Consider the following 22609-nt stretch of genomic DNA (forward strand, 5'->3'; position numbering starts at 1 on the left):
TTTTATTGTCATTGAACTAATGGGTAAGGGGGTTCCCATTTCCAAGGGCATAATATATCGTAATTATCATCATTAGCATGCAGGCTGGGTAAAAAAACTGGGTCCATCACCCCGGCAAGTCTCTTTCACTACCATATGCACACCATGGTTAAGCCTATTTCTGTGTTTAGGACATGCCTGCATATATCTTTATAGGCACTTGTGTACCTATGCATATGTAAGTATGTCTGTGAACACAAGGATACTTACATGTATACAGGTACTCACGTACATATCTTGAGGTGTGAAGGACATGTTGCGCATTTCATAGGTGACTGACTGACTGGCACCACTCTTCTTCCTAGGGCTGTGTCTGCTGTACCCCATTCTCCGAGTACGAGAAATGATACACAGATTTTCTGTATTTGGTTTTCTTGGGAATACTTGTTCTTTTCAGAGCGTAGAAGGGTATGTGTCTCTCATACCTGTGTGTCTTGGGCAGTACAGGAGAAAAGGTTTCTTTCTTCTTACACACCAGCTTCAGAATCTGGCCTTTTGGTCACACAAGCTTTGCTGTCTAAAGGTCTTGCTCCCTCACTGTCTCATATGCCTTGCTCTGTCTCTTAAGTCAACATGACTGCCTCTTGTGCTGCTGTCTGTCTCAGAGATTGCCCATAGACTGTGAGGGCATTTTTACCATTCCAGGGTAGGGCCATCTTCCCTATGGCAAGAAAGTGAGCTTGCATGCCAGGAGCTGCGTGACTGCAGCAGACTCATTATCCAGAAGAGCACATAGTAAGCCATGCCCTTGGAGGTCCTTGAGAATGATAACTTATATCTCATCGTGAAGGTAGGATGATGCAACCAGTGGTGATGTGCAGGATTCCATTATGAGTGATGAAGAATGATGTCTGATTAGCTGCTAGTATAAGTACCAGGGGGTATGCTATGAGCACACATTTAAATGCCAGCAATTTGGTCCTCAGCTAGAGAGCAGTCAGTGGCGGCTCCTCCTCTAAGGCATAGGAGCGTCGCCCCTCTGTCTTGAAGCAGCAAAAGAAAGGAAAAAATTCAATTATAATAACGTAATATTTTCATTTTATTTTGCCCTCCTGCTGCCGCAGCTTGCGAGAGAGGGCGGGTCTGCAGGTGAGAAGTGGATGAACACTCCTAAGTGCGCAATGACTTTAACTGGCCATCTCGGGCTGCCCAAAACAGTCATGAACTCTTTTCCTGTTCTCCATGCAGGCTGCATTACAGCCTGCGTGCAGAAGATGCCCACCCCTCCAGCCCCTGGCTGGGTTCCGTGTCAGAAATGCATGGGGAAGGAAGTGGTTGGAATGTGCTTGAATGCTGTCGTTGCTGAATCTCTGTGATTAATGTATGCCTCTTCGTCTTCCTTCTAGATTTTTCTTGGAGGACGGTGAAGAATCCTCTACCCCAGTGGACAAGGTGGAAGTGGAGAGTGGGGAATCATCCTCTGGATTTGAGCACCACCAAAACAGCATGGAGGCAGCCCCGGGAAGACCAAGCACCCCACAGGCAGTCAGCAGAGGCCTCAACCAGGCGGCAACCTCCCCAAAGCCAACAATGACTGAAGCCAGGCAAAGCCTCTACACAGTATCATTGGTGCTTAGCAAGAGGATCGCAAGTACTATCTCGGGAGGGGAGCTGGTCGAAGCCATATATTCTCCAGGAGAGGAAAGAGCAGAGGAGAGTCCAGCTAGGGAGCATAACAGTGTCTCACCGCAGAGCCCCAGACAATATGAAAAGAATGAAACTTCACAAGGGCTCAGAAGGACAGCTTCATTGGAGGTATCACCTGGGTCCTCTACATTGCGAGAGAGGCGGAGCCCAGGAGCAACAGACCTTCCCAACATCCCCATGGTGCACAGCGCCATATATGCCAAGGTGTACTCGCCAACCAAGAGAACCTGGAGACATGTAGAGTTTGGACATGTGACTGGAAGCGACCCTGCGACAAGCCGACCACCAAGGGAAGCAACCATAACAAATAGGGGTGAGGGGGATTGGCCCAGTGCCAAGGGCAGCAGAGAGGCTGACTCCCCAACCAGGGACTGCTGGCAAAACATTGATGACAGTGCAGTTAACAGACTAACCAAAAACAGCACCTCCCAGAGGGCAAAGGACAGTATTGAAGCGGGTTCCCCCACAGTAATCCAATTCAAAACTATAAATAGATTAGAGGATTACCCCAGTTCACCAGAAACACAGTGGCAAACAAATAACAATAGGGCAACAGAAAGCCACTGGCAAGGGGAAGACCACACCACAGAACCTATGTCACTACAAAAAAGCAGATGGCAAAAGGACAGCAATTATGACACCACAGGCTCACAAAATGTAAGCCGACGGCAAAGGGAGAACTATTCATCACAACACACCAGCTGGCAACAGAAAGATGACACTTTGGTAACTGAATCATCACCAAAAAGCCCAAGACACATTACACCTCATAGTGCAGGCACCAGGACACCCCCAAGAACCACATGGCACAATACACCACTCAGTATACTGGCAACATCACCCCCACGAATCCCAGGGTACAGTCAGCCCAATAGTGTGGCAACCAAGTCACTACCAGAAAGTCCATGGCTCAATAAACCTTCCATAATAATAGCCACATCACCTACTGGAATTTCCTGGCTTAATAAATCAAGCAATATAATGTCCACATCACCAACTGGAAGCTCCTGGCACAATAAATCTGGCAGTACAAAGGTCTCATCACCAGGAAGTGCGTGGCACAACAAACCGAGCTGTATAGTAGCCACATCACCTCCTACAAGTTCGTGGCAGAGTAAATCCAGTGGTAAGACATCAGTGTTCCCACCAGAAACCCGCGGGCACCATAAAAGCAGGAGTACACAAAACACAGCAACAAAAAGCTGTGGACACGATACAGCCAGTAATATAATAGCCACATCACCAACAGAACACCATGGTCACAACACAACCAGCAGTACAATGTGGTCAACGCTACCAGGAAGTCCTGGATTTAACAAATCCAGAACAACAGAAACATCACCACCCGAAAGCCCTGAGCACAATACACCCAAGGGAACAATGGAAACATCACCACCAGAAAGCCCTAGGCACACAGCACCCAATACAGCAGGGGAACCCTCACCACCAGAAAGCCCTCCACACAATACACCGAAAAGAGCGATGGAAATCCGACCGGGAAGTCCTGGGCACAATACACTCAGCGGAAACATAAAAACACCATTAAAAATCCCACAGCATAAAAGAACTACTAATATAAAAGACACATCCCTCATAGAATGCCAAGGGCACAATACAGGCAGTAGTGTAATGGACACATCACCACCAGGAAGCCTAGGCCACAATAACATAAAAACAACAAAAGAAACATCACCACTAGGAAGCCCTGGTCACAATGAAACAAGAGCAGCAGAAACATTGCCACCAGGAAGCCCTGGCCACACTGAAACAAGAACAGCAGAAACATTGCCACCAGGAAGCCCTAGCAGCAATGAAACAAGAACAGCAGAAACATCACCACTAGGAAGCCCTGGTCACAATGAAACAAGAACAACAGAAACATTACCAGCAGGAAGCCCTGGGCACAATACACTAGGAAAAGTAATAGAAATATCGCCAACAGCAAGCGCTTGGCACAACACATACAAGGTAGAGACAGATACATCCCAAGCAAAAAGTTTAAAACATAATAAACCTAGCAACATATTGATCAAACCACTTACAAAACACCCGGGGAAGAGTGCACCTTTCATTATAATGTACACTTCAGTCACAGATAACCATAAGCCAATCATAGACAGCAGAAAACCGGATAACTCCCCACCGAGAAGCCCTGGGCACAATCAGCATAGAAATGAAATGATTAAATCACTACAAGAATACTCCGAACATGATACAACCGAGAGTCTAATGGATGCCTTGCCGCCAGAATGCTCTGGGCACAATCCTTTACACAGTGGCAGGAACAAACTACCGCAAAATTGCCCAGAACAAAATAAAACTTATGGTATCATGGACCCACTAGCGCCAGAAAGCTCCGAGAACACGGTACATAACAGTATAATCGAAGGTATGCCTCCAGGAAAGCCTGGGCATGAGGTTGTCAGCAATAAAGTAACCACTTTACCATCAGAAACCTCTGAGCAAAATGAGCCCAGTTGTTTAAAAACAAAATCACTTCAAGAGCCCACCTGGCAAGATGAAGTGCATAGTTTAGGAACAAAATCCAGCCTGTCTCACAATTCAGCATGCAGTACAACAGCAGAACCACAAAGCAATGACCAAGATGTATTTGATGGTATGAGGACCACTTTCAATTCAAATTACGAGAACCCGAATGAGTCGTGCAGCGCAGTAAGTAAATCGCTCCCAAAGCCCATGACCCAAAATGCAGCCAGCAGGACGCTGATCGAACTGGCACCAAAAGGCACCAACCAGTCTTTAAGCAGGGGTACAAAAACAGAAGTATCACCAAATATCAACAGCCAGGATGAAACCAGCAGGGCAGTACAAGAGTTCCTCCCAAACTCCATTAACGAAAATGAAACCAGCAGCAATGTAAAAGAATCTGACAGCAACCATCAGATTTCAGTCAATTGGGCAGCAACTGAGCCATTAGGGGAACAAAATGACAACCAAATTGAGTCCACATCAGGAGTACCTAACTCAGTAGCAGAAAGCACCTTTGAAATCGAAGACAGTATTAAAGAGTGTAACTTGCCGGTGAAGATCCCTTGCCCAGAGCAAGATGGCTTGCAAATAACAACGCCAGTCACAGGAAACCGCTCCCAAAATGAGATCGATTCCCCAAATGCCAAATCCCCGAAGGAAAACCTTGCCTTTAAAGTCCATAATGATATTGCTGCTGTCACATTAGAACAGGAAATCGGTGAACCTCCCAATAAACTCACAAATGGAGACAGCCAATCACAACATTCCATGGTCGAGAATGAGACCATATTGTTTGGAGAAAAATCAATGGATAACATTGGTGACGACTCTGCGCCAACATTGAAAATCTATGTCACAGACTATGAGGGTTTTGTTACTTCCAGTGAACAGAGTTCCAGAAATAATTTGGAAAGCATGGACACAACGCTTCCAGTTGATAGAAACTTTCAAGAGGTGGAAGAAGGGCCAGGGATGTCCTCCACAAAGCATATGCACACCTCATCAACAATGACATATTTACTGCCAGTAGAGGGGTCCACCCTGCCTCACAGTATGGTAGAGGAAGAATCCGATGTTGCTGTTGACATGGATAGTTGGGTTGACATTGTCCGTAAGCTGGAAACCCCAGAGATCATGAAGCACCCAAGGGTGGTGAAGCTGCCACGGACCTCTGCCCTCTCCGTATATGCCACTTTGCCACCCATCACAGAGGATGGGGGCTCACCGAGGTCACCAGAGCCTCTACCTGTTTTTTCAGACACAGAGAACAGGTTGTCATCCCCTGTGGACGAGGAAGAAGAGGAAGAAATGGAGGGCTTTGAACCATCAAGTGACGTGGACTCAGGTGTGGCATCCACCCAGGACAGCAAGGAAATGCCAGCCACTGGAGAAAAATCCAAGCCTGTCTACTCCTGGGAGAATATTGTGAGCAGAAGCAAGGACCTGGAGAACCTAAGCCCCTTGGAGATGATGAGGCGGCACCTGGGGGATGATAGCAACCAGGCCTCCAGGACCACTGGGTACCGGGCTACTCTGGACCAAAACAAGCCACAGAGGCAGAGCTGCAGCACAGACACCCTGCTGTTGTCAGAAAGGCTAGAGAAGAAAGCTACTTCTTCAGAGGAGAAACCTTACTCCCGTTTGGACGGGCTCCTCTTCATTAGCTACAAAATTAGTGAACATGCCCCCTATGGTGGTATGAAGAATAAGGAGTCCCTGAAGAATGGTTTGACCACTCTTCAGGTCCCTTTGGTGCCAAGCTCTGATGCGAAGAGTGATCCGAGTCCTGATGAACCACTTGGGGAGAACACAGATCCCGAAGAAGAACCCCCTGCTATTTCCACCCCTCCACTGCCCACCTCGCCTCCAAACAGTTTACCACCACTTCCTCAACACCTTCCAACCCCTACCCCAAGAACTGTGCCACCACTTCCCCAACACCTTCCAACCCCTACCCCGAGAAGTGTATCACCACTTCCACAACACCTTCCAACCCCTACCCCGAGCAGTGTACCACCACTTCCCCAACACCTTCCAACCCCTACCCCGAGAAGTGTATCACCACTTCCACAACACCTTCCAACCCCTACCCCGAGCAGTGTACCACCACTTCCGCAAACCCTTCCAACCCCTACCCCGAGAAGTGTATCATCACTTCCCCAAACCCTTCCAACCCCTACCCCAAGCAGTGCACCACCACTTCCCCAGCACCTTCCAAACCCTACACCAAGAACTGTGCCACCACTTCCCCAAACCCTTCCAACCTCTACCCCGAGCAGTGCACCACCACTTCCTCAACACCTTCCAACCCCTACCCAAAGCAGTGTACCACTGCTTCCCCAACACATTCCAACCCCTACTTCGAGCAGTGAACCACCACTTCCCCAAACCCTTCTAACCCCTACCCCAAGCAGTGCACCAGCACTTTCCCAACACCTTCCAACCCCTACACCGAGAACTGTGCCACCACTTCCCCAAACCCTTCCAACCTCTACCCCAAGCAATGCACCACCACTTCCCCAACACCTTCCAACCCCTACAGCAACCAGTGTGCCACCACTTCCCCAACACCTTCCAACCCCTACTCCGAGCAGCGCACCACCACTTCCCCAATACCTTCCAACCCCTACTCCAAGCAGCGCACCACCACTTCCCCAACACCTTCCAACCCCAGCATCAACCAATTTACCACCACTTCCCCAACACCTTCCATCCCCTGCATCAACCAGTGTACCACCACTTCCCCAACATCTTTCAGCCTCTACCAAGAGCAGTGTACCACCACTTCCCAAACACCTTCCAGCCCCTACCCCGAGCAGTGTACCACTGCTTCCCCAACACCTTCCAAGAACCCCACATACCAACACAAGTAGCAGCGGGGTGTTCCCTCACTCTGTGGAGGCCAAGCAGAGCAAGGTCCAACCTCAGGCAGAGCTGAGAGCCTTCCCTGATGACTGGGTGAGTTCGTTTATTTTCATTAACACTGATTGGTTGATGTTTAGTTTCTTTTCTAAGTGGAGGGACATGTGTCCCAACTCACCTTCCACATTGACTGTAACAAGAAGCTGACATGTGATTTCATATATGTTATCTTGATCTTCATAACTATTTTGCAGAATTGTGTTTACCTGTATTTGCATTGATAGTTAGTCATTTGTGAATTGTAACAGTGATAATTTTTAGTGCACAAAGCACATGCTAGGCCTGGCTAAAGCCATCCAAGCTCTGTGGCAGCATAGGCACAAGTAGCATTAATGCAGATGTGGAAAGTAGGGTGTGGTGTCTGTCCTAGTTGTTCGAGGCAATCTAGGTATAATAGCTGTCTAGTGGATGATGCTGGACTTTCATCTGTAGAGATGGGCTTCACCAAGGGATGGTCTTTTTTAATCAAGGACAAGGAGTAAAAGCGGAGCAATTGGATCCCAGAATACCACTGTCAGAATATTGCCTGACCTTAATATCATGTCATGCATTACATTTACTTAAGTATCACACCATTGGAGCTATTAATAGAAAATCTATAACCAATGGGATATTATTTTGTAGACGATGTTTAAGACACGATAGTTATGGAAGACAATATTTCTGTATATGATATTCTGACATACAACTAGTCTAGGACCGAAATCCATCAGACAACCCGTTTTGCATGTACCAGGGGATTTTATTTTCTATAACCAGTATCATGAGTAGGTCAGCATTGAAAACCACCCATTACCTATGCAGTGTTACCAAGGGGCTGCACAATTACTGGTAGATTCCAGTTTAGTTTGAGTCAGGTATCAAACTAAACTGGGTTGTACTACTGAATAACGAGGTTATGAATATCGTTATACAAGAACATAGTGGACAAAATATCCAAGACCAAAGTATCGAAAGGTAAGTGCATATAGAGGGAGTATAGATTTACTGTTCCTAACTCCACATCTACATAACTTGAAAATATATGTTTCGTCAAGGCACATAGCTGTGGAATTGGGTATGAAACATTTATAAGTACCTTTTGGTATTTTCTGAATCAGTTACTTTGTACTTCCATATAAGTATACCTCAATCTTCTAGCATTGATATTCAGGGTGCATACCATCAGTGTGCCAGCCTATAACACTTGAGGCAGTCTAAATTGCACACTGAGTATGTATTAGTGCCAGGCTTTGTGGGGCCCATGTTTGGGAGGGAGACATTGACTTCAATTATGGGAAATGTAATTTGTACTTGTAAAGCGCACTAATACCCCAACTGGGCTGTCCTGGTGCTGTAACGCATACCGCTGCGGAACCCTTCCTGGCTTTTCCCTGTGAAATGTCCACTTCTGGGCACCCCCAAGGTGGAGCCAGGCATCCCAGCGCTGTTGGGGCCGTTGTGGAGATTAAGCAACCTATTGCCCAGAGTTGCAGAGTGGGACCCATGATTAGAATAGGCAACGAGGCGAGAATTTTCAGGTCCGAGGAAATTGAGCCCAAGGCCCACGGAGGCAGGAATTGAACCCTGGTCCCGGGCCAGACCTCTGCATCAGGGTCTGCCGCTCTAACCATTGAGCCACACTTCTCCAAGCGTTAACAGAAAGGATCTGTTAACGCTGGCTTTCTTTGGTACCCCCTGGCAGTGCCCTTTCTAGCCCATGGTCTTGTTCATGAAAGGAGCAGCTGGCAGAGAATATAAAGAAGGCTCTCATAGCCATGTTAGATTTCTGAATTTTTCGCTTTTTGCCTGTACTCTAACCCATCAACAACGAACTGGAAGCTGCTGAGTGGATTAAGGTGGGGAAATAATTTAACACTTTGAAGTCATCTGGTCATCAATGGGTGGATGATGTAATTTCCGCTTCACTTTAAAAGCATATAATGACCTTTTCAATAAAATGGGGCAGAGTGCTGGGGGGACTTCTCGGCTGCACTTGCAGTATGCCATGGACGGGAGCTGTTTACATGGGCAGTATACCAAAAGGGTGCTTCTTGTGGAGGTAGTGTGTCAAAAGGCGCTCTGGACTTGGGTAGGTTGGTAAAAGGCGCTTCTCACATGAGCAGTCATGTCAAGTGCTGGTATCGTCTTCCAACCCAGCAGAGTGGGTGCTTCTCACAAAGGAAGAGAGCTAAGGGATAATTCTGACATAGCACTGGCGCCTCCTGAAGAATTGCTGTAAGTGAAGGTAAAGAAACAGCAGCCATCTTACGCATATAGATTTCTGCACCCTTCCACAATTGTCACAACATCAGACACAAGCTAACGAACCCACTGCACATCAGCTATAGATCCCTCACTAGAGTAAGTGCAAACAGAATCACAAAGAAGCATGGGCCAGAATGGAACTTTTAATGAGGTCACAGGAGATCCCAATGAGATCCCGAGGAGCCCTGGGTAAGAGGCTGAGCATAGACTGTACGCATCCCTCAGATAGAACAATGCTCCGTACCAACATAACGTCCCAGAGAGGCTTCTGTGAATCAGCTAGTGGTGGGGTCAAAAGAGCCTCTGCATCAGACTGTAGATGGACACAAGAATCCCTCTGTTTCAGTGCAGAGACACCAGGAACCTTAGGAATCAGTTAGTGCAAGGACCCACTGATCCCTTGGAAGCAGATCATGCACAGGGCAAACTGCTCGGCTGGCCCCCCTGGGGGGATGAGGGGGTGAGCAGTTTGTAAGGGCCAGTTTCAGCCGATTTTGTTACCGGGGGCCGATATTGCAGGCCTCCAGTAACAAAAACGGCCCCCAGGGGCCTAAAACCAGCCCCCAACCTGGCAGCCTACTGGGGAAACGCCCGGTGCCGGCTACGGCCAGTCCGGTCCTGATCATGCAGGAACTCTAGGATTCTCAGAACGCTATAGTGAAGGACTCCTAGCATCCCTCAGAATTACTACTGCAAGGACCTAAGGCTCCATCAGAATCAGGTAGTGGATTGCCTCAAGATCATTCGGAATAACATAGTGCAGGGACTCTAGATTCCCCAAGAGCAGACAGTGCTGGGATCTGATGAAACCTACATCAGGATCTAAGGTTGTCTGGTAGTACATAGCCAACAGAATCCCTCAGAATGAGTGAGTGCAGGAGCTTCGGGATTACAGGGATCAGCTATAACAGGACTCCAGCAATCCGGTGATTCAAATAGTGCAGGCAGCCCAAGGTGCCTCTTTTTCAGACAGTGCACAGACTTCACGATCCCTGTGCATCAGATAGTGCTCGGGGGGATGAGATAGTACAGGACCGCCCAGATCCACTGAGACCCCAGAGTCCTGGTAGTCCAGGAGTCCTATGGATCAGATAATGAAGGAAGCAAGTGAGTCCAGGATACCTTGGAATTAGTTAATACTGGGACCTCAGATCCTATAATGTCAGACAGAGCATGGATTCTGTGGCCCCTCACATTTAGGTAGTGCAGAGGCTCCTGATTCCATAAGGATCCCATGAAAGGGACTCCAGAGTCCCCGAGGATCATGCGGAGCAGGGACTCCAGGATCCCTTTAGACCTGATAGCGCAGGGACCTCTGGCAAGGCTGCCACCAGTTTGGGTTTGACCAGAAGAGTTCAGCTTTGAGATGTTCTCTTGGACCAGAGTTCATGACAACATTCCAGAAAGGATAAGAGGGAGTTCTAGAAAAAATCTTTATTTATTATTCCTACTAATTCTCATTAAAGTGTGGGAAGTTACAAGTGAGAGAAAGCTAAAATGAAGCCTTTTTTGGCTTAAAAAAACTCAGGAGCTGCTTGTGTGGAACGAGAGCGTTGGCGTATGTGGGTCAGTGGGTACACCATTCTCACATGGACTCCTGTTTTTTTGGAATACATCTTTGCCCACATCAGAGACATATGGTGCACTCAAGTCAGAGAGACACCCTGCCTTTAGTGGTCTATGATATTTTGAGGTCAGATAGGATGACATGCCACGCTGAGACCTATGATGTGTTCAGGTTAGAGACGAGGCTGTGTCCGTGGAGGCCTGTGTTGTGTGCTGGTCAGAGATGGTGGCCTGCCATGCTGGGTGCCCATGGTATGTTCAGGTCTGTGAAGTTTAAAGTAGAATTCTCATGTGTTGTTATTTAAACAAGACCTTTCCAGACTTCACGCACCCTCAATATTAAAATGTGTTCAATGTGAAGAACTTCCATATCAATAGAGCTGCACGTGCAGCGGCATGGCACTGAGGCACTGGGCTTTAAGGGGCTTACCACACCACACATTTGTCTTTTATTATCCGTCAAGGCAATACAGTAGAGGGAACCAATGTTTCTTCCTGTGCTTTGGGACCTTTGGCTCCCTTTACGCTACTGTCAGAGTTCTTTCCTGCTAAAGATGAAATCATCCGATCTGAAGTTTGTGGCGAACATGGAAGCGTTGGAGCTGTGTCCTTTGTCTGTGTCAGTAGCTATATAGAAATCTGCAGCAGTTTTCAGGAATGGACATATCACGCCCTGTAAAAATATAGATTGGCGTGGCGGTCTAAGAACTGGGCCAGACTAGCGTCCTGCCACTCTAGCATTTTTAAGGTGGAAAGCAGGCAAGGAGGGTGCTTAGCGAGCAGAGCAGGTTGCCATAACCCAAAAAGGCCCTCACCGCCCCATTCTAGCCTCGGCCTCCTTGGGTGTCGAGCTTATTTGAACAATTTTGCCAGGGTCGATTTTGGTTTCCAATCTACACCTGTGTGCCAGAGGCAGTGACATTCACTCCCCACTTAGGAAATGAGGTAGTAAAATAATCAAGTCCACAGTAAGTAAAGCCTGGAAGATAATTATTGTCTCTTCTTGACATATGGTCCCATACTGTATTGTATTTTATTATGGCATTTATGTAGCACTTTGTACCCATTGTGGGACACAAAAGCCCATATTCGGATGGGTGGTATGCTACACTGTGGGGGAGAGCGTGGTTAGCAGAATAATGTATTTGTTGTGCTCCTGTGCTGGAAACGCGTTAATGTTGCATGTGAGTTACCAGATAGAGGCTCTTTAGCATCTTTTAATGCATCTTTCAGTGTAATGGATGAGGAGGTATGTGACAAAGGTTCAGAAAATGTCATTGAAATTAGCTGGTCCTTATAATTAACTCTGTAGGACCTGTGTTATCTTTCATAGTTATTATTATCATAGAGGCAGCCGAAAGAGGCAGGGATCTACATGGATGGCCTGCTTAGTTATAGGTAATCCAATTAGAGAGGAGGTCCTGGAAATCTAAACATATAGGTATCATCAGCATAGCAAGAGGAGCAGTGGGATGCTGTCTGCATATTCAACAAAATGGAGGGAATCAGAGAATGTCCAGCAGTTCATATGGCAACCAGATCAAAGCAGAGATGCTGTCAGATGAGAAAATGAATGCCTACGGGAAGGAATGGGTGATGCTGACATAAAGGAGTAGCCATGCTGCATCTTTTCTCAAAGGCTTAGATATTACTTATACTAATGCATCTCATGAGCCAGAAAAAAGTGGAGTGCAATCATGTTTGGCAACCTGAGCTGATACTGAGCTATCTTTAAAAGGCCTATATGCTGCATACGGGAAATGTCCTTTAGGATGAAGACGGAATCATGCTGTGCCTTCACAGCACTGGCAACAGAACAAATGCGCCTTTTGGCATGCTATCGTTTTGCACGAAAGATGTTACATCGACTTGCTTTAGGGAGGCGCAATGGGGGAGGGAGTTGGAATTAAAGTCGAACATCTTCCCTACTGTTGTGTACTGTAGTTGGAATAGTAAATTAAACTATTCCACTATCCAGCGCACCCCTAAGCTAAGTCGTTAAAACTACTTGCGTGCAGAACAAACGCGTGCTAAAGACGCATTCGTTCAGATGACAGAGCTCCTAAGGCATATGTGAAAAATGAATGCGGAATTCCGTCATACATTTGCTGCCTACACCTGTTAGGCCCTGGGGAGAGGATGTGGTCCAACAGCTAGACTGCCGACTTTGGAGCTGGAAACCAAGGTTCGAGCCTCGGGGTCACGTTCACATCCTGTGATTCTGGGCAAATCCCTTAATCTCCCCGTGCCTACCAAACAAAACAAAAAACGGAATGTGTCCTTGTGTAACATAACTGGTGCTCATGTAAAGCATTCCAAAACTTTAGGGCCGAGTTCGTGCTATATAAATATGCACAAAAAAAAGGAGGGCAACATTTTGAACAAGGGTTCAGACTTCAAGCTCTTCATGCACCAGAAGTCTCACTAAGATGGAGGTGCACATGCTAGGGTGAGCTCTGGTCTAGTCTTCGGTCATGACCCTAGCAAGATGGTGCTGATGAAAAGTAATGGATGGATAAGATGTAAAAGAACCAGTGACTGAAACTTTGTACATTTTCAAGGCATATTTGCTTTTAAAGGCCAGCAGGTGTACTTATGAATTAATACCAGTTGTCAAGCAGATTAAAGGGGTTGCAATGTACATACTTGAAACTCCTTAACTCCCAGAAAAAGGATGAGACAAGAGACTGGAATAGGATCGTTGATCACCTTATCCAAATTTCACACCTTAAAGTGATAATTCATACCTTGAACATTTATTAACTGTCTTTTGCTTTCCCCAACCTTCAAAGATGTCTGCCACTCATTTATAAGAATATAAAACAGATATAGTCAATTCTAGAACTGATGATTGTTTCTGTTTTTTCCCCACAGCAACATGAAGACAGAGAACGTGGAAAACTCAACCCCAGGCCAGGGAAGGTGAGGAGAAAATGAAGTATTCCAGACCCTTATGTCAGAGTCCACATCATGTGTTAAGACTCCTTACACATTGGACTGGTCTATCAAGTGCTTGAAAATATCTAAATGGGAAACCTCTTAACCTAAGGAACAGGTCCCGTAGCACATGAAGGGAGGAGGCCCACAGGGGCAGGAAAGAGACGGAGGATGTCAGGGACATTCTAGAGCAGAGGTCTTCAAACGCTTAGATGCCAATACACCCTTGTCAAACTTTTTTAGGCGTAAGAACCCCCTTCTGACAATAATTTCTGGAACCTGGTACTCCTTATCATCAACAACTATCGGCAACCATCAAAGCCTCCAATTCCCACAGCAAATAATTTTTACAGTGGGGAAATAATATCAAACAGTGCTTAGCAAACTAAAGGTCAGTAAGCTTGGGGATGTAGTTAAAGGTATAGCTAAAAACAAATGGCTTTATTTATGAGGAATTGGCATGGGCAGCACCCCAAGTCTTCTTGCGGTGCTGCCCTATGCAAATGTGAAAGGACAGGAATGCATCGTATTTATGAAATACGCTGCATTCCTGTCCTTTCCCCTTGCATTGGCACACAAATTGCTGCCTAGCATCAACATAGGCAAGATTGTTTTCGTACAGGAACGGGCACCTTCCTTCACAAAATCAATAACGAGAGACGTTTTCCTCTTTCTAGGTGAAATGCTGAATGCAGCACACATGGAAAGAGGAAAAAACGAGGAGAAAAGAAAACGTTTCTCCTCATTACACCTCCACTGGGGAGGTGTCCGTTTTTTGGAGCTGACCCAGGTTTACGTGATTTTGTAAATATGGGGCAGAATCAAAATCATGGGTGTTGCGTGGGAACCCCCGCAAAGGCCATGGAACACCTCCTTGACGCAGAGTAAGGCAGCGCGGTGACTTGTGCTGCTATGTCTTACTCCATATCTATGAGGCCATGTAAAGCCATGTAGGGTGACTTTGCACGGTATCATAGGTATGGTTGAGACGCTTGCTCCACCAGAGCGTCAAAAAAAAGTGATGCTCTGGCGATGCAAGCCTCTCATAAATAAGCCCCAAAATATTCTGTAGGTTTTTTAGGTCATGAATACAGCTGGTAATCGCCTTTCCCTATAACAAAGTCAATTCATTTTGTAATTGCTTGACCTTTATAATCCCAATAGTCTCAACGATATCCATATTGCATTGGAGAGCAGCAATCAGAGCATACTTTGATCACAGATTCACGCTTTAAAAACGTCTGAATTTTTTCTTAAAAAGTAAAAAAAAACACTTTTAGAACTACTTTAAGGAATGATTTTGCATGCACTGTTTATCTTCTAGAAGCTTTATGAAATTATGCTCTGTTTTCCATTCTTAATTGAAATATGTATCTATGTCTAATGCTATTATGTATTAAGGGCAGACTAGCTAAACAATACACTTTTAACTTGACGATCAATTGCTTTTCTTTGGAGCCGGGCTGAACACTATTTAAAACAGCAGAGGTGGCGCTGCTGTCTATACAAGAGCTGTCTAATATCGGTTGAGGCAGGCCTGATACAGGCCAGATTTGTAGGATAACAACTGGCTTTGTAAATCAGCTAAGTTCAATACATCCTATTCAAATTGATCTCAAGTGGATACCTTAAAAATCAGAATATCTGGTGTGGGTCTATCCTCTTTGACTTACGTTGAATCCCACTCATCGATATATAGAAATCATTGTCGAGAGTGAGACGACATGGACAATCCTGAATTTCACTCACTCAGGTCCTCTGTATTTTGCATTTAAAGACAGAGGGTGAGACACATTTTCAATCAATAATTGTATGCAGAAAAGAATATTATCCACCATACAAAGCATAATTAATTGTACATTCGCCTCCATAATCCATCTCAATAATTTTGGCTTTTCCTTATTATCTCTCCGCAAACCCAGATGAAGGAGAAGTTCAAGTGAGCAGCTTTAGTAAGCGGGCTCTGAACTGAAAGTTTGGTAATGCCCGATGGCTGTCCTTTTGAAGAGCGGCACTCAGAGTTCGACTATTTAGAATATATGATGTCCCTCCAAACTAGTCCCTCTGATGGAAAGCATTGTATGGATCTCTTTCAGCTCAGGGCCAGTTTAATCCATTTGGATTGTGGGTAACAGGCACTGTCACCTGACAAAGCTTGCAATGCCTGGAAAGTGGGCTTCAGGTATTCCTGGCAAGTCTGCGCAGTCAGGTGTCTCCAGTTTAATTACATGATCTGCCATATTTCCTTTCAATGCAGAAAAGGTTGATCCTGGCCTTCCCTGCATTAAGTTGCATCTGGGATAGACAGATCTAGTAGTGTGTAATAGATCTTAGAAGACTTGTGATGTTGTCAAGTGCTCAGTTTTATTATTTGGGAGTTTCAAAATACGTTGACGGTGAGAACATCTCCTGATTATCTCTGTTTGAGGGGTGCCGCCCCTTTCCACTGCTTGCTCAGAAGTGTGTGATATACACACCAACCGCGGCCGGTCCATTGGGACTGAGGGGCCACCCCCCATCTTTCGCCCCTCAAGAACATTGTCTGTCAGGCTGAACAAATGTCAGCCTGACAGACACAGTTTATTTCAGGTCAGGCAGCCAGGAGCCAGACATGTGCTAAATGCGCAGGCTCCTGGCTGCCTGAGCTGAACTTTGCTGGGCTGAGGAAGTCACAGCTCCTGTGGGCGTGACGACCTCAGCTCAGCAAAGATCACCGAGGCCCTCCCCTCAGTGACTGTTGTGTCCCTAGGCCGCAGGCGCATAGTGGCTCTGGCGCTGCGACTGGAATAATACTCGGGACACGCTGTTTGGTTCACAGCGTGGTCCGGACTACCTTTGCCGGCCACGCCTCCTTTATTAAATATGCAAGTGCGTTATGTCACGCGCTCGCGTGTGCGCACCTCTTGGTGCGCAGCCAACTAGACCGCTAACCAGCGGTCGCGAACATTATATTCCCTCTAACCTTCATTTAAAACAAAAGAAAAACATACACAGAATCACTAAAGTCACAATAAGTGGAAAACAGGGACATCCAGCCAGTTACCAGTGTGATGAGTAGATAGTTTGTGATCAGCCCACAGCGAAGTCCGCTAGTTGGGAAGACGGAGCTGGATTCCTCCGCAGCCCGTACCCCGCTGCTTCTCCCCGGGTGGGGACCCTCCGTGGGGTCACCTGAGGGGACGCTCGGGCGCCCCGGTGATCGTCCGGGGATCGGGGGGAGCTGAGTCTGGGAGTTCCGGACGTCGGGGAACTTGCCTCTACGTCTTCGCCTTGGGCGTCGCGATCACCTCCCTCTGGCCTGCTCGGTCCTTCTGGTTGGCTTGAGGTTTCCTCTTCTGGTTCTTGCTCCTGGGAGTCGGTAGTGTCTGGGTGAGCCTTCTTGAAAAAGGACACGTTGCATGTGACTGTTTCAGGTCCTTGTTGAGCTGTCACCATGGTGCCAGTATGGCGCATAGCAGTCCACGGTCTGGGCTCGAATGGTAGTCGGAATTTGCTTCCCGGATATCTGTCCTTCACATATACATGGTCTCTTTCCTGGATCTCCGGTTCTTTGGCCCTTTGCCGGAAGCTGGCATAGTTGCTGGATCGGGCCCTGTTGGAGAAAGTCCTTTGCGGGTCCACCTGGTTTGGAGCCCAGTCAGGGTGACTTGGGACGGTGTCCCTAACCACTCGTCCTATGGCAGAGGGGCCTGGCGCCGCTTCCGTGGTTCGCTGTGGTGTTAGTCGATACTCTCTCAGGAAGCTGTAGATTGCTCTTTCTTCAGCATGGGCTATCCTTATGACCTTGTTCAGCGTGCGCATGAACCTCTCTACCGCCCCGTTGGCTTGAGGCCAGCGGGGGGTCACTTTCCTGTGATGGATTCCCCAGTTCTTGAGATATTCAGCGAACTCTTGTCCCTGGAAAGGTGGTCCATTGTCAGTTTTGACACTCTCAAAAATGCCATGCGTGGCTATGGTCTTCTCAAATTTTGCAATGACCTCCTTGGCTGTGAGAGTTGCTACGACTTCAACTTCGGGGTATTTGGTGAAGTCGTCAATGATGACGAGTACGTATCTTCCATCTGGGAGGTGCCCGAAATCTGCACTGACACACTCCCACGGCCTCTGCGGGTTGTCTTCTGTGAGGACCGGGGGCGGTCGCTCGGGTTGCCCCGCGGCTTGGCACCATCGGCACGTCCTGACTGCTTGTTCCACCATGGTGTCCATTTCCGGGAACCACACCTTGGCTCGGAGCCTGCTCTTGGTCTTTACCATGCCTTGGTGTCCTCGGTGGGCTAGCTACACCGCTTGCCGGGTCAGACTTTTGGGCATCACTATCCGGGGGCCTTTTAGTAGGCACCCCCCGTTGTCGAACGATAGTTCTTCTTTCACTCTCAGAAGGGTTTCCAGGGAAGTCTTGGCTTGCGGTGTCCGCTCGCTCAATGAGGCTTGAACCGCCCTCCAGTCGTTGGATTGTAGGGCACTCGCTACCAGCTGTAGTACTTCGTCATTTCGTGTGGCCTCAATAATCATCTCCAGGCTCATGAGTAGGGGTCTCGATCTTTCCAGCACGACTTTCACATATTCCTCGGTCTACTCAGCGTCTTCTTTTTCCACTTTGGTGGCAGCGCGGGGGTGCCTGGAGAGATAGTCTGCTGGGTTTGTCGCTCCCGGTCTGTACTCTACTTGGTAGTCATACTCTTGCAGTTGGAGAATCCATTTTTTGATCCGGGGAGGTGGCTTAGATACTGACCCTCGGAATAGTGGGATCAGAGGCTTGTGATCCATTGACACTATGAACGAGGTGCCCGTACACATAGACGTGGAAGTGTCTGCAGGCCCAGTGAATCGCAATTGCCTCCCGCTCTATTTGAGAGTATCTTTGTTGTGTGTCTGTTAAGGATCGACTGGCATCGGTGATGGGGGCCCATTCATCCTCGCCTTGGCGTTGGGTTAGCACGGCCCCCAGGCCGTAAGGGCTGGCATCGACCGCTATGTTGGTAGGCTTAGCCGGATCAAAGTACGATAGGGTCCTGTCTGCGGACAACGCCGCTTTTGTGTCTCGGAACGTCATCTCCTGTTCTTCGCCCCACTGCCAGGGGGTGGTTGATTTGGTTAGTTCCCGGAGAGGCCGGTGAGGTTTGATAAGTCTGGTACGAACCTCCCGCAGAAGTTCACCATGCCCAGGAAGCTCCTCACTTCCGATATATTGGAGGGGCAGGCGCATCCTGCTCGTCTTTTACTTTGTCCGGGTCCGGGGCTCTCCTTTGGTCGGAGAAGGTATAGCCGAAGAAACTAATTTTGTTCTGAAGGAATTGGCATTTCTCACGGTGCAGTGTCAGGCCTGAGTCCTTGATCCTCTGTAACACGCCTCTCAGTCTCTGGTGGTGTTCTTCGATAGAGTTGGCATAGATCAGCAGGTCGTCACTGACGTCCACTTAGGACCTCCCTGATGGTGTTCTGGAAGACCTCCGCGGCACTTGATATGCCGAAGTTGAGACGTCGGTAGCGTCTGAGGCCTACGTGGGTGGAGAACGTGGTTATATAGCGGGAATCCGGGTGGAGGGGCAGTTGATGATAGCCCGAGCGGAGGTCCATTTTTTGAGAACCACCGTGCTCCGTTTAGTTCCCCTAAGATGTCATCGATTGTGGGAGTCAGATGCCTCTCTCTCTTGACTGCCGCGTTGGGTAGACGCATGTCCACGCATATACGGACTTGGCCAGGCTGCTTCGGTTTGCGCGCTACCACGATTGGGGATACCCACGGGGTAGGCCCGCTGACTTTTTCGATGATGCCCTGCCGTTCAAGGACTTCCAGTTCCTCCTTGAATTTCTTCCTGAGGTGGAAGGCTATTCTTCGGTGCCTGAGTGCGACGGGTTAGATCGACTGATCGATGTGGAGGGACACCTCCTTTCCTTTTAGGCCCCCGATGCCTCGGAGCGTATCCTCGAACTCCTCCAGTATTGTGTCTAGCTCTTCCGTCAGCACGGCCATAGCGAACAATATCAGTCTGAGTTCTTCTGCCGCCTGCCCGCTGATGAGCATGTCACTGCCCTCTTTGGTGACATAGATGGTCGTCGGGACTTTCAAGTCCTGATGCTGTAGTTCAGTCTGGAAGCATCCTATTAGTGGAACGGTGTCTTCTGCCCATACGCGAACACTCTGATCTTTGCTGCCTGCAATGGTGGTTTGGCTCTTAGCTGATTGTACATGTTCGCCGCCATGAGCTCTAGGAAGGCTCCTGTGTCAATTGTAGCCCTCACTTCCTGTTGGTGTATCTTGATGCGACACTTCGGGAGACGCCGCTTCTTTCGCTGTGGTTGGCCAATGGCGAATACGTAATGGACGGGATAGTCATTGGTGTCATCGTCCATGTCTTCGCTGTCCCGACTTTCCCTTATGGCGTGGGCAGCCTCTTTCTTGGACTTGGTCGACCTGCAGACCGCTGCGAAATGGTTCATCCATCCACATGAGCTGCATCTTTTTCCTCGCGCCGGGCAGTCTTGAGCGCGGTGGGGCTGGCCCCCGCAGTATCCGCAGTCTCTGCACTTGTCTTGCGGCTTCTTCCCGCCGTATTGGCGTGTTTTCGGTCTGACGACATTGACTTGTTCCGCCGTGTTAACCTGCTCCGCCTTGACCGGCTGGTGGAGAGCCGCCTCCATGTGTGAAGCTCTTGCTTGTGATAGTTCTTTGGAGCGCCCCAGCTTTAGGATGTCTGCTAGCGGCTTCCCATCTTCTTGCAAGATCGTTACTCTCAGCTTCGAAGAATAGCACCCCTGTATTATCTGTCCCTGTATTTCCTCTTGCTCGTCGCGGAAACCACATGTGCTGGCTAGTTCTTTAAGCCTGCCGTGGAAAGCGTCTAGCGATTCTTCTGCTTCCTGATTCGCTTGACGGAAGATAAACCTTTCATAGTCTTTGCTAGCCATGAGTTCGAAATGCGGGTTAAGAGCATTGAGGAGTGTGAGGTAGGTCTTAGGTGTGGCTTCCACGATGGTTTTGTAAATCCTATGGATGTCTTTCCCGCCTAAATGCAAAAGCAGTGCCCTGCCGCGTTCCCTAGCTGTACCTGCACCTTCAAAATAGATCTGTAAGCGATCTGTCTAGTCTTTCCAGCGCGGCGCCAGGGATGCTGGGGCACCGTCCACCACAAATGGTTCGATGGCGGGAATTGACGCCATATTGGCACGTGGAAGGGCCTAGCTCACGGCCTGGGTCACCCTTGGTTGTGGCACTCTGGTTCCGGCCAGACGCGGCCTTGCCCGGGCTGTTGCGCGTGATGGGGTGAAGTGGGCTGCACGTGTGCTGATTTATGGAACTGTCCGGGCTCCCCTCTCGCTGGCACTGACCTTCCGCCCTCTCGGCGCACTGTCCAGTCGCCCCGACTTGGGCTGCGGTGCTGGAGTAGGCCGCACGCACACTCCCTCTTTTCGAGCCTCACGCTGGGGGGCCGTCTTTCCAGGCCTGGGCACCAGCTCCGTCACTCGGAGCCACTCATGGCCGCTTGGCGGCGCTGTACGCTCAACCGTGGTTTTTCCACTCCTCCGGCACACGTCGCGGATTGCGCTCACAGCGCAGGGCCTGCCGATCGATGAATTCAGTGCCTCGTCGTGTGCTCCTGAATTCCAGAATGCGGCAGAATGTTGGGTGCTCTGGGGCACTGCATTGGCTCTCAGACCCTCGTCGCCAGTGTTGTGTCCCTAGGCCGCAGGCGCATAGTGGCTCTGGCGCTGCGGCTGGAATAATACTCTGGACACGCTGTTTGGTTCACCGCGTGGTCCGGACTACCTTTGCCGGCCACGCCTCCTTTATTATATATGCGAGCGCGTTACGTCACGTGCTCGCGTGTGCGCATCTCTTGGTGCGCGGCCAACTAGACCGCTAACCAGCGGCCGCGAACATTACAGTGACGAGGGGAAGCGTCACTGATTGTCTTGCACATGAGCGCTTCAATTTTAAGCCCTGCAGCGCCCTGGGTCGAGTGTCAGTCAGTGACACTTCATCACAGAGTGGGGTGGGGTCAACAGTCTCACTGACCCCATCCCACTCTGTGATGATGTTTGGACTGCTGCCTCCCCTCATTGGCTAACGTTAGGTCAGCCTATTAGGGAAGGCAGCTGTCCCAAGCCTCCTGGGACCTTCAGGGCAGAACTGCAGGTAAGTATGTTTTTTAAAATTTTATTTTAAATGAATATTTGGTGCGTGCATGTATGTATGAATGTTTGGTTGTTAGTGTTGTGAATGGATGTGTTTGTGTGTGTGCGTGGGAATGCACGGCTGTGAGTGTATGTGTGTGTATGCATGTGTGTCCCGTCTGCCTCCTCCTTCCTGAAATTACCGGCCGTCACTGGTAGACCCACTCTGGCGCCCATTCCACTCCACCAGTTTATCATCACAGTTCTCTCTCAGTGAGAGACGCTAGGTATGAGCTCTGCCTCTGGGGCTGAAGACCGGTCCCCTCATCTCCTCTCTTGTCTCCAGGGCGCTGTCACATATGTTGTCAACATGTGCATATCTTCCTCTGAGCTCCATACCTTTTGCACGCGCCCCTTCTTGAGAGCTTGAGAGTATTATCTGGGTCAGCGGCCACCCCTCCCCTGCCTCCGGGTAAGAATGTTCAAATGAGCCTCACTCTCTCTTCACTGCACTTGTCATTTTTTTCTGTGACTTTCCTTCTGCCAACCCCTCCGGCATGCAAGCAGTAGCCCGTGTCCCAAACCTGTTGCTGTAACTGTTGGTACAGGCCCCAACTGGTGTCAGTGTAAAAACACTTGTTCTTCA

General features: G+C 48.6%; 1 protein-coding gene across 1 annotated transcript in view; it reads left to right on the forward strand.

Moving 5' to 3' along the window:
- The window catches only part of CRYBG2 (crystallin beta-gamma domain containing 2), a 467695-nt gene that overhangs the window by 372443 nt on the left and 72643 nt on the right, over positions 1–22609 (forward strand). The window contains exons 4-5 of the mRNA XM_086957632.1: positions 1386–7134; positions 13786–13833. Coding sequence (XP_086813758.1) covers positions 1386–7134; positions 13786–13833 — 5797 coding nt within the window. The remainder of the gene's footprint in view (positions 1–1385; positions 7135–13785; positions 13834–22609) is intronic.

Source organism: Lissotriton vulgaris, chromosome 2_1, assembly GCF_964263255.1.
Source record: "Lissotriton vulgaris chromosome 2_1, aLisVul1.2, whole genome shotgun sequence".
In the NCBI taxonomy this organism is placed as follows: Eukaryota; Metazoa; Chordata; class Amphibia; order Caudata; family Salamandridae; genus Lissotriton; species Lissotriton vulgaris.